The sequence below is a fragment of the Crinia signifera genome, chromosome 12 (genome assembly GCF_055691185.1).
Source record: "Crinia signifera chromosome 12, ASM5569118v1, whole genome shotgun sequence".
Lineage (NCBI taxonomy): Eukaryota > Metazoa > Chordata > Amphibia > Anura > Myobatrachidae > Crinia > Crinia signifera.
The window spans coordinates 75278637-75295311 of NC_139228.1; the positions used below are offsets into that span (position 1 = coordinate 75278637).

The following is a 16675-nucleotide window of genomic DNA, read 5'->3' on the forward strand; positions in this document are numbered from 1 at the left end:
CAACAGCCACAATGCCAGCTGCAGAATCCCAGGGTTAGGCACTAGGGGAGGGGGTTAGGCTGCGGGAGGGGACAGTTAGGGCTGGGCTGCGGGAGGGGACGGTTAAGGCCTGTACGCACGGGTTTATCGCCCGTGTTTTGTGTGTGTTATGGGTGATAAATCGCTAGGAATGCACCCCCGCAGCCAACCCTTAATGGTTGCAGGAGCAGGTTCCTTTGATTATAGCTAAAAGTCGCTAGTACACAATGCACTGTGCACCAGCGATTTCTAGTCAAAATAGAATAGAGGTTAAAAAAAAAAGCTGATGAAAACGGTACACTGAGAAATATATTGCTGAGAGCTGTTAAGCCAAAATTGCACAGTGTGTACACACCTTTAGGGATAGAATAATCATTTGACATTCCACCGTCGGTATTGTGAATGTGGAGATGGTCACAGCCAGGACATCGTACCCAACCAGTAACTCTATCTGCGTGTGCAATTTTTAATTCCAATGTTTGCAGAACCAATTGAGAAATTAGTGGAACATCTGCTCTGATTGGACAATAATATTTCAATCTGTGAGATCAGTTTACTAGATAGTATGAATTTACACAAAATGTCACATACCTTGTCTGGATAATGTATAATCCCGTTCGATGTTTTGGTTCTATCGGTGCTAAGAGAAGATTTACTCTCAGTCTGAAAATCAAGTTGGTCTGAGAGAGATGCCTGCAGATTAATCCTCACTTGGCACCGGTCTTGCAGGGGAACATCTAATATGTCCTTCTTTTTGGTTGACAGATCTTTGCTCTCCGATAGTGGTCTGGAGGAACAGGACAAATCTGATGATTTTGGAGGTGGTGATTTTATTTTCATTCCCGTTTCCTCATCACTAGAGTCATCGTGAACGATAATCCGTCTCTTCTTTTTTGCCGGGTGGCCCACGTTGGATTGTTTGTGTTGAGCTCCTTTGAGCTTCAACCTACGTCTGGTACAATACTGCCTCCTCCCTTCAACAAAGCTGTCCTGCTGGAGGAGGTTGAAGTCCACCTGAACTTCCTCTGTGCTGGATGATTCTTCATTCTGCTCCACCTCATCGTCCTCCTCTACGCAGAAACTGTCCTCCATGTAGCTCTCGTCCTGTTCGGGGATCTAAGAGAAACAACGAAAAGTCAGCGATTGGAGCCGCATCTTAAGCCTTTGTGCCCAACAAAACTAGAGGAGAAGATATACCGAAGTCATTCTAAAATTGTGCGACTTTATGATATCTAGGAAGAGTTAATGTTTGAGCTCTAGGTAACTCGTGTGTACACATTACAGCTTTCTGATTGGCTAATGCAAGCCAACCAATCAGCCGAGAGTAGATGTGGAAAAGGCACAGATGCTCACCACAGCACTTGCTGGCCCTGGAATTAAATATTGCTTTTTAATAGCTATATGTTCTCAGAACTGCACCATAATTGATGCTGAGTAGACTCTACCAATCAACGCCAGATTATTGGAATAACACACAAGTACTGTTCTTCAATTAGGATAAACCTGTACACATAGCGATCCCAGAAGAGATGTAAAGTTATACACCAAAGTACAACTCAAATCTCATATGCGTCGAAAAACCCACCTGGGAGAAGACGGCCATACTGCGCCTCTTGTAATCCAGTTTATATCGGTTTCCCACCGCAGGGCTGTGCACAGACTTCAAGTATACTCCGTGCATCTCCGAGTCTAAAAATCAGAATACAAAAATCAGGGTGTGCGGATTGAAATCACACTTAATGGACCCAGATTACTGATGTTGTTGTTTAACCGCATAAAAAGTTTTAGAAGCTCTCAAGTTTGCCAAAGGACTATATCCACATTCTAATACCCTTCTTCCAACATTAGTCAAGTCCCAAGTGAAAGCAACCCCTGTTTAATGACCTCTTGTGTGACCACGATGTTGGGTCAGCAGTGGCACCAAAAGATTGGTGGAAATGCACATTGGTTCTGAGACGGCAGCTGGCAATGACAATGTCGTGGTAGCAGGGCAATGGCCGACAGCTGCAGCAGCAGCAAGAAGATTTTCCACATTTGGGCTTTTATTCAGATATGATCGCAGTACAAATTCGTTTGGAAAATTCAAGACATTCCACCCTAATTTAACTCTCTCTGCATAGGTTACATCTGCCCCACCTGCAGTGCAGCATGGTTTTGCCCATTTTCCAAACAAATTTGTACTGTGATCAGATCTTAATAAGGTTCTTGGTTTGGTGCAGTCAGAATGGAGAAACCGCCGGGTTCTGACAGAGCTGCAAAACTTGTGTTTCTTTTTAAGGCGTTCAATAAAGGTATTGGGCGGTATTCAATGAGAATACCTGCGAGGTGCAGCGAATCCTTTTTAGGATTCGCTGCACATTCGCCGCACATTCGCCATGTTCCGGAGCCGGCGGGCTCCGGTATTCAACGTGTCAGGGGCTCGCTGCCCCTGACTGGCGAATATGAGCTCCTGCGGCGATTGCCGCAGGGAGCCTGAGGACGGTGCCAGGCAGAGAGATGGAAGTCTCTCTGCCTGCCCCTGAACGTTTGTGGGGGGCAGGTGGGCTCCCCGGGTGCCAGGCAGCACAGGCTGCCCCCCAGGGGTGCCAGCAGGGGAGCTTATATTCACTACACACGATCATAACGATCGTGTGCAGTGAATATATGAATATGTAATGAGCGGCTCGGCTCCGGCGCCCCCTGCTGGCTGCTGTGTTAAAAAAAAAAAATATATATATATATTTTTTTAAAAATTAAATATATATTCATGTGCTTACAGCACATGAATAAAAATAGCATGCCCCTCCTCAGAAGAAAATTCCTGATTTTTTGACACCAAATGTAAAAAACAAAACACTTTATTTTAAAAGTTCACATTCCACTTCACCATAAAAAGATAGCGATTGCTACTCGGTGAATCATGGTGAAAAAAACCTTCAAATGTATTCGCCATCTGCTCATTGAATAGGGTGATTCACCGTTTTAGTCAGAAATTCGCCAAACAGCACAAATTCGCCATAAAAACATGGCGAATCAGGCTCATTGAATACCGCCCATTGTGTAGGCGGATTCAGATTTACACAGTGGGCAGTTGCCAACTATTGTAACTGTTATCATTGCTGTTTCTTTCCTGTTCCAGTTTGTAATGTGTGTAGTTTACTGTGCCATGCCAGGATTAATGGTGACACTGATGTCATTAAAATAAAATATATTAAAATGTTTTTTACTTAGCTTATTTGTTCAGTTGAGCACCTGTTGGTGATTAAAAGGGGCTTGTGATACAGACCCTAATTGGGCCCCATATTATAAGATGCAGCGATTTGGTTTGGTATGCGTACAACTAGGAATCGCCTCTGCAATGTCACATCTACATTATTGACAATAGTGGAATTTTTTTTGTCAATCTAAAGCGCACTTAGTGTTTTTCAGCCTAGGTAAACACAACAAATGAACCTTTCACCAAAAAAGTTCGTTGAATTCTATAGTAATATACAATAGTGCCACCCTGGCGAAAAACACATATAAAACACACTTACACAAAAACTATTTTTGGAGTTGTGCGTGGGTCACTTTAAATATTTTTAGCGACCTTGAGATTGGATAGAAGAAAAACAGACCATTGTGCAAATATAGTTTCCACACTTTAGCTAATCCAATAGTAAAGGAATGCACTCACAAACGATGGGATGTAACAGGCATATAAGAAGGTCTTTTATTCTTCACACAGTGGTCCACACAGATTCTGAGGAACTCAAAAAACAATCTCTAGTGCAACATTGTTTGTCAGAATAAAAAAATACATTTATTGGACAAACTCACATGATAAAAGGAATAAAATCGCATATCACCCACACTGAGGTACAAGGATCCTCCAAAGGATGGATGTGCATCAAGCAGGTTTTCTTTTTATCCAATCCACAGGGGTCCGTTCGGCAGCAGTGGTATGCTTAAACGCGTTTTCAGGCTTAACAGCCCTTCATCAGAAGCATATCCAAGCGTGTCGAGCGGGGCCCTTTTTAAACCCCACCAAATACATACAAAGTGATCACAGCTGTACGTGATCGTGTATCATAATCCGGAAGTCGGGGAACGCTCCAGCGGAAGTGATGCTTGAATCCACTAAGCATCTTGGGAATTGTAGTCCATTCGGCGCACATCGTGTAGCGGAAGTCAATGTCCGCTCCAGCGGAAGATGACGCTCAGTCCCGCAATGCCTCCCGGGATCTGTAGTTTTTTTATAGGCATACGTCCATATTGATGCATGTGTCCGCTCCATGGAACGCATTTCCGGGAGCGTTCTTTAATATGCTTGGAACGCACATCCATTTTTTTTGTAAAAAACGGAATTAAGTCCAACATATATATAAAAATAAAGAATAAAACAATGAATTAGGTACTGAATAAAATATATAAAAGGATGAGAGAGATATAGACTGAAACTGAATGGACAACACACTATTTTCAAAGAAACCACTTTAATTCAAAATCGCCATTCAAACCTGCTGGTACTAATGTTTTTAATTTATGAATCCATGACATTTCAGCTTTAGCTAAGCGAATGTCTATATTGTTGGATTTCCAATTGGGATTAATTTGTTGAATCCCCCAAAATGATTTGATATGGCATGGATTTGAATGGTGCATTTTTGTAAAGTGGGCTGAAACAGTGTGTCCCTCCAGATTCTTTCTAATATTATAAATGTGTTCTGCTGTCCTGGTTTTCAAACATCTAGATGTCTTTCCTATATATACCAGGTTGCAAGAACACTCAAGTGCGTAAACAACATTCTTAGAATTACAGGTCAGGAATTCTCTTATGGGATATTTGGTCCCTTTTACTTCAAATTCTTTTATTTTGCTAGGACCTTTGGTGGTCACCAAAGCAAAGGCCACAACGGTGGAATCCCTGACTACGTATGCTATTTCTTTTGGGCACATCAAGGGCACTCCTAACAAGGGAATCTTTTATGGTGGTTGATCTTCTGTAAATGAACTTAGGTTTATTCGGAAGGTAAGTTCCAAGGATGGGGTCATTTTTTTAAATTTTCCAGTTCTTTTTGAAAATATTCTCTATTTCCTTATGTTGGTAATGGAATTTAGAGATAAAGGACCACTGATGTTAATTATTTTGGTTTTTATTCTTTTCTTTTGCTTCTTTTCCAATAAGTTCATTTCGGTTTAAAGTGTTCACCCTGGATCTGGCTAAATCTAGGTTATCCTGAGTATAACCTTTCTCGAGGAATCGAGTATTCATTTCCTCCATCTGTTCATTACAGACAGTAGATTCTGTGCAGTTCCTCTTTACTCATAGAAACTGACTGAAGGGGATACTACTCAGCCAATTCCCATGATGTTGGCTGGTAATTTCAATCAAACTATTTGAGTCAGTTTTTTTCCTGAATACTTTCGTGTTCAGCTGCCCTTCTTTGACATATAGACACAGATCCAGGAAGAACACTTCCTTCTTACTTTTAAAAAAGGTCAATTTTATATTCATATCATTGGTATTCAGGGAGTTACAGAAATGGTCTAGATCTTGATCATTTCCCTCCCATACAAAAACGATGTCATCAATAAAGCGCCTCCAGAGCACCAGGCCTGACCCCAGCTCCCCTCCATGCCATACGGTATTTATTTCCCAATATGACATGAAGAGGTTTGCATAGCTGGGGGCAAACCTGGTGCCCATGGCGGTACCCACCCGCTGTAAGTAGAAATGGCCGTTAAAATAAAAATAATTATTGCGCAAAATAAACCTAATGCCTTCAACAATAAATTCCTTCAATTTTTCAGAGTAGTCAGTTTTACTTAAAAAATAAGAGACTGCCTCCACACCCTTATCTTCTTGAATAATCGTGTATAACGAGGAGACGTCTGCTGTTGCCATGGTATAATTGTCTTTCCACTGTAAATTATCCAATAATTGGAGTACATTAGTAGTATCTTTTAAGTAGGCTTTTGTATTTTTAACAATAGGCTGGAGGTAATGGTCTATCATTGCGGACAAATTTGATGTTATACTATTTGACCCTGATATAATGGGTCTACCAGGTGGGTGGAGGGGGTCCTTATGGACTTTAGGAAGAATATAGATAGTTGGTGTTGCCGGATATGGTATATTGATATAGTCATATTCTGACTTTGATATTATATTGGCTTCTAGTGCCTTTGAAGTAAGGCTATTTAAAGCTTTAGTAATTTTTTCCAAAGGATTAGTTTTTAATTTTTGGTAAGTATTACCTTCTCCTAATTGTTTATTTATCTCGGCAATGTAGTCTTCCACGTCCATAAGGACCACACCTCCACCCTTATCGGCCGGTTTTATAATGACTTCTTTTTGGCTTTTTAAAGATTTTAAAGCTTGCCATTCTCGTTTAGTCAGATTGCAATTTTTCCGTTTCTTTTTTAAGACTTCCTCTACCTCATCCAGGATCAATTTATTGAAGCAATCAATAAAGGATCCTTTCATATGGGCAGGATAGAATTTAGATTTGGGGCGAAATTGGTGACCCGAGGTACCTCCAGTGTCATCAACCTCACCTCCCTCTTTGCTAAAAAAAATTTTTTTTACGGTTAGTTTGCGAATATATTTCTGCAAATCTATATAAAACTCGAAGTCATCCAGTTTGCTAGTGGGACAATATTTGAGGCCTCGTTTAAGAACCTTTTCTTCATCCCTAGTAAGTATTTTTTTGCTAAGATTGAAGATCTTTATATTATCCGTAGCCTGTGTAACGGGGGGATTTTCATCTTCTAAATGTGTGATTTCTTTAGGGGTCCTAGATTTCTTTTTTCTTTTTTTCTTTTTGCCCCCTCTCTTTCCTCTCTTTGTTTTTACCTTCTCCACCTTGTTCTTGGAGTAAAATCCAAAAAAGGTGAGTTGGGTGTTTGATCTCGAATCAGCGGTTCATATCGGTTTGTTCCCCTAAACCTACCATAGTCCTCCTCCTGATGATCATTTCTATAGTAATTATCCCGGGTGTGGGGATGTTGATTATTTCTAGGAGTGTGGATCGGTTTATTGTTTCTGTTATTTTCCCTCCAATTGTTTCTATTTCTTCTATATGGGGGTCGGTATGGTTTTTTGGGGTTTTTATGTTCTTTATTCCACTCTTTTAGTACTGGTGGATTGGGGGTTTCTTGAATAGGGACTATTTCTGGTTCTTTTAGATCATTAATGTCCCTTTGATATTTTTTCCTTTTTTTGTCTCTCAATTATTTTGTCTCTTTATTTAATTTTCTTACAATCTCTCTCTCCATTTCTTTAAAATCCTCTAGAGCTTGAAAAGGTTCTAAAGTTTGTTGCAATTTTTGAATTTCATCATTAAATTGTGCCATGTTTTTTTTACGTTCTTTAATAATAAGGCCCATTAATCTAAGGGAACATTGATTTAGGACAGAGTCCCAATCTTTTTTAAAATCCCCATTCGGATGTGGGAAAGAGGGGATTTTTTGTATTTTTAACCCTTTGGGTACCATATTATCAGACATATATCTTTCTAGAGTGCTGACCTCCCACCAGCATCTATTTTCCTTTAAGATGAGGTTTTCCAATTTTTTCATTATTGAATTTAAATCCTCATCACAGGTATCCCTTATAGGTATATCTTTATCTAATAAATAAAAGGGTACTTGTTTCCTAGCACGGCCACAAATCTTATGGATCGTGTACCTTTAGTTAAGGTACACGATCCATACGATGGACCCGATTTCCTTTGAAATCAGGTCCATTTGGCCGGCTAGGACAAAATATCGGGGGCATCGCGTCGGTCGGGACCGTTAACAATGGTCCCGACGCGACCGACGCGATGCCCGCGATTTCCCCATAGGCTTCAATGTTAAAAAATATTTTAACATTGAAATCGTGTCGGGAAAGGTAAAATATCGGGGGCATCGCGTCGGTCGGGACCATTCCCGACGCGATGCCCCCGATTTTTACATAGGCTTCAATGTTAAAAGATTTTTTAACATTGAAATCCTGAAAAAAATTTGAAAAATGTGAAATGGGCCAATATGACCCATTTCACATTTTAGATGTCCCCGTCGTCACCCCACGATAGACGCCAACCCGAAGCGTGGCGAGCGCAGCGAGCCCGCGAGGGGCGGCGGTGCGCGTCCTCCGACCTTTTCATTCCCCTACTATCCACGTCGGCGTGGAGTTGAGAATAGAATAGTGTGGCGAGCGCAGCGAGCCACCGAGCCCGAAGCGTGGCGAGCGCAGCGAGCCCCACGAGGGGACGCGGATACCTTCACAGTTATACGCGTCCCCTCGCGGGCTTCACAGGTGTCCGTGGCAACGCGGACACCTGTGAAGTCCGCGAAGGGACGCGTTTACCTGTGAAGGTATCCGCGTCCCCTGGCGGGGCTCGCTGCGCTCGCCACGCTTCGGGCTCGGTGGCTTGCTGCGCTCGCCACACTATTCTATTCTCAACTCCACGCCGACGTGGATAGTAGGGGAATAAAAAGGTCGGAGGACGCGCCTCCACACCCTTATCTTCTTGAATAATCGTGTATAACGAGGAGACGTCTGCTGTTGCCATGGTATAATTGTCTTTCCACTGTAAATTATCCAATAATTGGAGTACATTAGTAGTATCTTTTAAGTAGGCTTTTGTATTTTTAACAATAGGCTGGAGGTAATGGTCTATCATTGTGGACAAATTTGATGTTATACTATTTGACCCTGATATAATGGGTCTACCAGGTGGGTGGAGGGGGTCCTTATGGACTTTAGGAAGAATATAGATAGTTGGTGTTGCCGGATATGGTATATTGATATAGTCATATTCTGACTTTGATATTATATTGGCTTCTAGTGCCTTTGAAGTAAGGCTATTTAAAGCTTTAGTAATTTTTTCCAAAGGATTAGTTTTTAATTTTTGGTAAGTATTACCTTCTCCTAATTGTTTATCTATCTCGGCAATGTAGTCTTCCACGTCCATAAGGACCACACCTCCACCCTTATCGGCCGGTTTTATAATGACTTCTTTTTGGCTTTTTAAAGATTTTAAAGCTTGCCATTCTCGTTTAGTCAGATTGCAATTTTTCCGTTTCTTTTTTAAGACTTCCTCTACCTCATCCAGGATCAATTTATTGAAGCAATCAATAAAGGATCCTTTCATATGGGCAGGATAGAATTTAGATTTGGGGCGAAATTGGTGACCCGAGGTACCTCCAGTGTCATCAACCTCACCTCCCTCTTTGCTAAAAAAAATTTTTTTTACGGTTAGTTTGCGAATATATTTCTGCAAATCTATATAAAACTCGAAGTCATCCAGTTTGCTAGTGGGACAATATTTAAGGCCTCGTTTAAGAACCTTTTCTTCATCCCTAGTAAGTATTTTTTTGCTAAGATTGAAGATCTTTATATTATCCGTAGCCTGTGTAACGGGGGGATTTTCATCTTCTAAATGTGTGATTTCTTTAGGGGTCCTAGATTTCTTTTTTCTTTTTTTCTTTTTGCCCCCTCTCTTTCCTCTCTTTGTTTTTACCTTCTCCACCTTGTTCTTGGAGTAAAATCCAAAAAAGGTGAGTTGGGTGTTTGATCTCGAATCAGCGGTTCATATCGGTTTGTTCCCCTAAACCTACCATAGTCCTCCTCCTGATGATCATTTCTATAGTAATTATCCCGGGTGTGGGGATGTTGATTATTTCTAGGAGTGTGGATCGGTTTATTGTTTCTGTTAATTTTCCCTCCAATTGTTTCTATTTCTTCTATATGGGGGTCGGTATGGTTTTTTGGGGTTTTTATGTTCTTTATTCCACTCTTTTAGTACTGGTGGATTGGGGGTTTCTTGAATAGGGACTATTTCTGGTTCTTTTAGATCATTAATGTCCCTTTGATATTTTTTCCTTTTTTTGTCTCTCAATTATTTTGTCTCTTTATTTAATTTTCTTACAATCTCTCTCTCCATTTCTTTAAAATCCTCTAGAGCTTGAAAAGGTTCTAAAGTTTGTTGCAATTTTTGAATTTCATCATTAAATTGTGCCATGTTTTTTTTACGTTCTTTAATAATAAGGCCCATTAATCTAAGGGAACATTGATTTAGGACAGAGTCCCAATCTTTTTTAAAATCCCCATTCGGATGTGGGAAAGAGGGGATTTTTTGTATTTTTAACCCTTTGGGTACCATATTATCAGACATATATCTTTCTAGAGTGCTGACCTCCCACCAGCATCTATTTTCCTTTAAGATGAGGTTTTCCAATTTTTTCATTATTGAATTTAAATCCTCATCACAGGTATCCCTTATAGGTATATCTTTATCTAATAAATAAAAGGGTACTTGTTTCCTAGCACGGCCACAAATCTTATGGATCGTGTACCTTTAGTTAAGGTACACGATCCATACGATGGACCCGATTTCCTTTGAAATCAGGTCCATTTGGCCGGCTAGGACAAAATATCGGGGGCATCGCGTCGGTCGGGACCGTTAACAATGGTCCCGACGCGACCGACGCGATGCCCGCGATTTCCCCATAGGCTTCAATGTTAAAAAATATTTTAACATTGAAATCGTGTCGGGAAAGGTAAAATATCGGGGGCATCGCGTCGGTCGGGACCATTCCCGACGCGATGCCCCCGATTTTTACATAGGCTTCAATGTTAAAAGATTTTTTAACATTGAAATCCTGAAAAAATGTGAAAAATGTGAAATGGGCCAATATGACCCATTTCACATTTTAGATGTCCCCGTCGTCACCCCACGAAAGACGCCAACCCGAAGCGTGGCGAGCGCAGCGAGCCCGCGAGGGGCGGCGGTGCGCGTCCTCCGACCTTTTCATTCCCCTACTATCCACGTCGGCGTGGAGTTGAGAATAGAATAGTGTGGCGAGCGCAGCGAGCCACCGAGCCCGAAGCGTGGCGAGCGCAGCGAGCCCCACGAGGGGACGCGGATACCTTCACAGTTATACGCGTCCCCTCGCGGGCTTCACAGGTGTCCGTGGCAACGCGGACACCTGTGAAGTCCGCGAAGGGACGCGTTTACCTGTGAAGGTATCCGCGTCCCCTCGCGGGGCTCGCTGCGCTCGCCACGCTTCGGGCTCGGTGGCTCGCTGCGCTCGCCACACTATTCTATTCTCAACTCCACGCCGACGTGGATAGTAGGGGAATAAAAAGGTCGGAGGACGCGCACCGCCGCCCCTCGCGGGCTCGCTGCGCTTGCCACGCTTCGGGTGTGCGTCTATCGTGGGGTGGGGTGTACGCCGTGACATTTGGGGGGGTTGGGAATATTTTACATTGAATCCAATGTAAAATCGGGTCCCAGGGACCCGATTTACATTTCATTAAAAAAAAAAAATCGGGTCCAAGGTCGGTCGCGTCGATCGCATCGCATGCGACCAAATCGCATGCGATGCGATCGACCCGATTTTTCCGACACGACCACCCCGATGTAAATCGGTGTGGCCGTGCTAGGAAACAAGTACCAATAAAAGTTTCTACGAGTAAAGAGGAACTGCACAGAATCTACTGTCTGTAATGAACAGAAGGAGGAAATGAATACTCGATTCCTCGAGAAAGGTTATACTCAGGATAACCTAGATTTAGCCAGATCCAGGGTGAACACTTTAAACCGAAATGAACTTATTGGAAAAGAAGCAAAAGAAAAGAATAAAAACCAAAACAATGAACATCAGTGGTCCTTTATCTCTAAATTCCATTACCAACATAAGGAAATAGAGAATATTTTCAAAAAGAACTGGAAAATTTTAAAAAATGACCCCATCCTTGGAACTTACCTTCCGAATAAACCTAAGTTCATTTACAGAAGATCAACCACCATAAAAGATTCCCTTGTTAGGAGTGCCCTTGATGTGCCCAAAAGAAATAGCATACGTAGTCAGGGATTCCACCGTTGTGGCCTTTGCTTTGGTGACCACCAAAGGTCCTAGCAAAATAAAAGAATTTGAAGTAAAAGGGACCAAATATCCCATAAGAGAATTCCTGACCTGTAATTCTAAGAATGTTGTTTACGCACTTGAGTGTTCTTGCAACCTGGTATATATAGGAAAGACATCTAGATGTTTGAAAACCAGGACAGCAGAACACATTTATAATATTAGAAAGAATCAGGAGGGACACACTGTTTCAGCCCACTTTACAAAAATGCACCATTCAAATCCATGCCATATCAAATCATTTTGGGGGATTCAACAAATTAATCCCAATTGGAAATCCAACAATATAGACATTCGCTTAGCTAAAGCTGAAATGTCATGGATTCATAAATTAAAAACATTAGTACCAGCAGGTTTGAATGGCGATTTTGAATTAAAGTGGTTTCTTTGAAAATAGTGTGTTGTCCATTCAGTTTCAGTCTATATCTCTCTCATCCTTTTATATATTTTATTCAGTACCTAATTCATTGTTTTATTCTTTATTTTTATATATATGTTGGACTTAATTCCGTTTTTTACAAAAAAAATGGATGTGCGTTCCAAGCATATTAAAGAACGCTCCCGGAAATGCGTTCCATGGAGCGGACACATGTATCAATATGGACGTATGCCTATAAAAAAACTACAGATCCCGGGAGGCATTGCGGGACTGAGCGTCATCTTCCGCTGGAGCGGACATTGACTTCCGCTACACGATGTGCGTCGAATGGACTACAATTCCCAAGATGCTTAGTGGATTCAAGCATCACTTCCGCTGGAGCGTTCCCCGACTTCCGGATTATGATACATGATCACGTACAGCTGTGATCACTTTGTATGTATTTGGTGGGGTTTAAAAAGGGCCCCGCTCGACACGCTTGGATATGCTTCTGATATAGGGCTGTTAAGCCTGAAAACGCGTTTAAGCATACCACTGCTGCCGAACGGACCCCTGTGGATTGGATAATAAGAAAACCTGCTTGATGCACATCCATCCTTTGGAGGATCCTTGTACCCCAGTGTGGGTGATATGCGATTTTATTCCTTTTATCATGTGAGTTTGTCCAATAAATGTATTTTTTTATTCTGACAAACAATGTTGCACTAGAGATTGTTTTTTGAGTTCCTCAGAATCTGTGTGGACCACTGTGTGAAGAATAAAAGACCTTCTTATATGCCTGTTACATCCCATCGTTTGTGAGTGCATTCCTTTACTATTGGATTAGCTAAAGTGTGGAAACTATATTTGCACAATGGTCTGTTTTTCTTCTATCCAATCTCAAGGTCGCTAAAAATATTTAAAGTGACCCACGCACAACTCCAAAAATTGTTTTTGTGTAAGTGTGTTTTATATGTGTTTTTCGCCAGGGTGGCACTATTGTACATCTACATTATTACCAGTTATTTATATAGCACAGAATCACATCAGTCCCTGTCCCCGGACAAGCTTACGGTCTATGGCCCTTATCTGATTCACTCACAAAGGCAAATTCCTGCTCAAATGGACAAAACCATGTGCACTGCAGGTGCGGCAGATGCACACCCATTGCATGCAAAACAAATGACGTACGATGCGATGCGATCTAGCCCATAACTCATGCGAATTTCACAGTGTGTATGGGCACCTTTAGGCTGATCAAGATAGAATGTTGCTGCAAGCCGGGAGTCGGTGAGTGTGAGCCTGCTGGCTGAAGGGAATAGCCTGGCACAAAAATGACAGCAAAAGAGGAGACACGCGGAGCGCAGATAGTGCCGATACTGTAAGGGGGTGCAGATAAGTGGGGAGCGATGGCCAGTGCAGTGTCACTAGATTACGGGTGGAGAGTCAGGGCTCTGCAGACTACACAGGGAGAGGTGTCCTGAGTGCTGAGGGTGCTGATGAGGAGGTCTGGTCACAGATGGAACAGGTCTGCCTGCAAATAACGGCAAAGGAAGTTCTGCACACTGGCAACAATGTTAAGCTGGGTACTTACTGGGCGATATATCGTCCATCCGATGAATATGTTGGTACGAGCGAGTACACCGGCTTGTAAATGACGTTCACAGGGACCCAGAGCCAGAATCTACACATAAATGAGGATGACGGGGCGCCCAATGTAAGTATGAAGGGAGCGCTAGTTTTAGGCCTGGGTCAGGATGGGGGCTGGGTTAGACTGCCAGAGGTGACCATCAGGCTCTTGGGGGAGGGTTAGGTACTACAGCAATGGTTAGGGTTAGACTGCCAGAGGTGACCATCAGGCTCTTGGGGGAGGGTTAGGTACTACAGCAATGGTTAGGGTTAGACTGCTAGAGGTGACCATCAGGCTCTAGGGGGAGGGTTAGGTACTACGGCAATGGTTAGGGTTAGACTGCCAGAGGTGACCATCAGGCTCTTTGGTTGAGGGTTAGGTACTACAGCAATGGTTAGGGTTAGACTGCCAGAGGTGACCATCAGGCTCTGGGGGAGGGTTAGGTACTACAGCAATGGTTAGGGTTAGACTGCCAGAGGTGACCATCAGGCTCTAGGGGGAGGGTTAGGTACTACAGCAATGGTTAGGGTTAGACTGCCAGAGGTGACCATCAGGCTCTGGGGGAGGGTTAGGTACTACAGCAATGGTTAGGGTTAGACTGCCAGAGGTGACCATCAGGCTCTAGGGGGAGGGTTAGGTACTACGGCAATGGTTAGGGTTAGACTGCCAGAGGTGACCATCAGGCTCTTGGGGGAGGGTTAGGTACTACAGGAATGGTTAGGGTTAGACTGCCAGAGGTGACCATCAGGCTCTAGGGGGAGGGTTAGGTACTACAGCAATGGTTAGGGTTAGGCTGCCAGAGGTGACCATCAGGCTCTTGGGGGAGGGTTAGGTACTACAGCAATGGTTAGGCTGCCAGAGATGACAATCAGGCTCCTGGGGGAGGGTTAGGTACTACGGCAATGGTTAGGCTGCCGGAGGAGGGGTATAGCAGTAAGGCATGGCTTCAGTTATAAAAAAAAAAGTAACCCATCAACCATCTGGTGTTGAACTATTGATTATATATTTAGATATTATATATCGCGCTTTTAATCCATACCCTCCACTTTGAGCAAGAAATGACAAAAAAGAGACAGGAAATGTGATAAATGTGAGTAGATTGGCGCTATCAGAGAGAGACTTCCATACATAGTCTGGGGATTCAGCTGCTGTGAAGGCGATATCATGTGGAACATGTGGCCGCTGCTGGTAGGGTTACCAATTAGGACGATATTGCCAGGAAGATATTATACTGGACTTCTGATAACAAGGTGGTTTCTCCCTGGATAACGCCACAGCCATTATTGCCCTAACAGCAAGTTTCCATTCTCTCCCATCTCCCAACAGTAAATTACGGGTTCCTCCCCACAGCAAACTGCACCCCCCCCTCTCCCACAAACCAGCATTCTCCACCCCAACAGCAAAGAGCTTTTGCCTCCCCAACAGTTAGCTGCCATTCTCTCCAATCCCCTCACAGCAAACCGCCATCACCACCCCCACCACTAGTCACCAACCCCACACACACAGCGAACCACCGTTATTACTCCCTACAGAACACGGCCATTCTCCCCACGACAGTGAACTGCATCATTCTCCCAGAGTGACAGCCATCCCCATATGTCACTTACCATTCAGACCTTGAGACAGCTGAGTGTTGTCATTGAGAAATTCCACAAGGGAAGTGTTTTGCCCATTTTCGGAATCAACGCTCTCATCAGATGACACAAACTCTGCATCTTCAGAAGACAACTCAGCCTCATCGTCTAGAAACTGTCTGGCTGCATGCTACAGTAACAGGGGAGAACATACTGTACATCTATTATGTGACATCAGGTAACAAACAGATTCAAATGCAGAACAAACGCGACCCCCCTCCCCACCACTCTGCCTAGTAAAATGGAAAATGTGTCAGTTGGTGAATTCTCCCTGGAATATTGCTGTTATTATTAATCCATCTACAAGGCTAACTACTCCTCCCCTCTATGCGGTGAAGTACTACCACTGACCAGTAGAGGCCGTTCGACGGTCAAAATGACTCCTTTGTGTGCTAAACTAACAGAAAGTGGAAGCAATTTTTGCAGGGACACTGATCTGTTTCAAGATTGCTGGATATGGAGAGAGGGAGCTGTGAGGATGGCTTGGAGGTAGGAGGAGAGAGACAGAGACTGGCAGTGCGGTGGAGAGTTTGTGGGCTAAATACTGTCACAGTTCAAAGTGAAAGTAAAAACGGTTACAGCTCAAAGTGAACGTACATTGCAAAAGCTGTCATTTTGATGAGCTTTTAACTAGTGATTAAAAAACATTTATAGATGTCACCTATAAAGACCTTTACTGTATGCAACAAACAAAAGCTCTGTATAAAAGGATCTGGTCTCTCTGTAATCAGATCAATTATTTCGCAGTAACCGGCTCTTACGGTCATCTGAGAAATAGAGTAGGAGTTGGGTTTAGCTACTAGTATAATTTACATGTAGTAGACGTCCCAAATAATATAATTAGTACAAAGTCACTTAAATCTTGCTCTGCATCCCCTATCCCTCGCCTTAGGATGCTTCCACCTGGTCATGAGGGATCTCTACGTGTTATGTGTCAGTTCTGCACAAGTTGCTGGCGCTTTATGACTGGTGTGCAACAATGCACTGAGATGATGAATTTGTTGGTTTTCCTCCATTTAGTTTTTACAAACCTTCTTCTTGGTGCGCTTAGAGATTCTGGCTTCATTTTGCTGCTTCCTATGCTGGTCATCTTCATCATCCCCAGAATCTATCTGCCAATGCAAACACAAACACAGTAATCACAAAAGCTCTCCCCCT

The 16675-nt window shown here is 42.9% G+C and overlaps 1 protein-coding gene across 1 annotated transcript in view; it reads right to left on the reverse strand.

Moving 5' to 3' along the window:
* The window catches only part of FANCM (FA complementation group M), a 176710-nt gene that overhangs the window by 7028 nt on the left and 153007 nt on the right, over positions 1-16675 (reverse strand). The window contains exons 17-20 of the mRNA XM_083167295.1: positions 16549-16629; positions 15491-15647; positions 1604-1707; positions 610-1134 (exon numbers count right to left, since the gene is read on the reverse strand). Coding sequence (XP_083023421.1) covers positions 610-1134; positions 1604-1707; positions 15491-15647; positions 16549-16629 — 867 coding nt within the window. The remainder of the gene's footprint in view (positions 1-609; positions 1135-1603; positions 1708-15490; positions 15648-16548; positions 16630-16675) is intronic.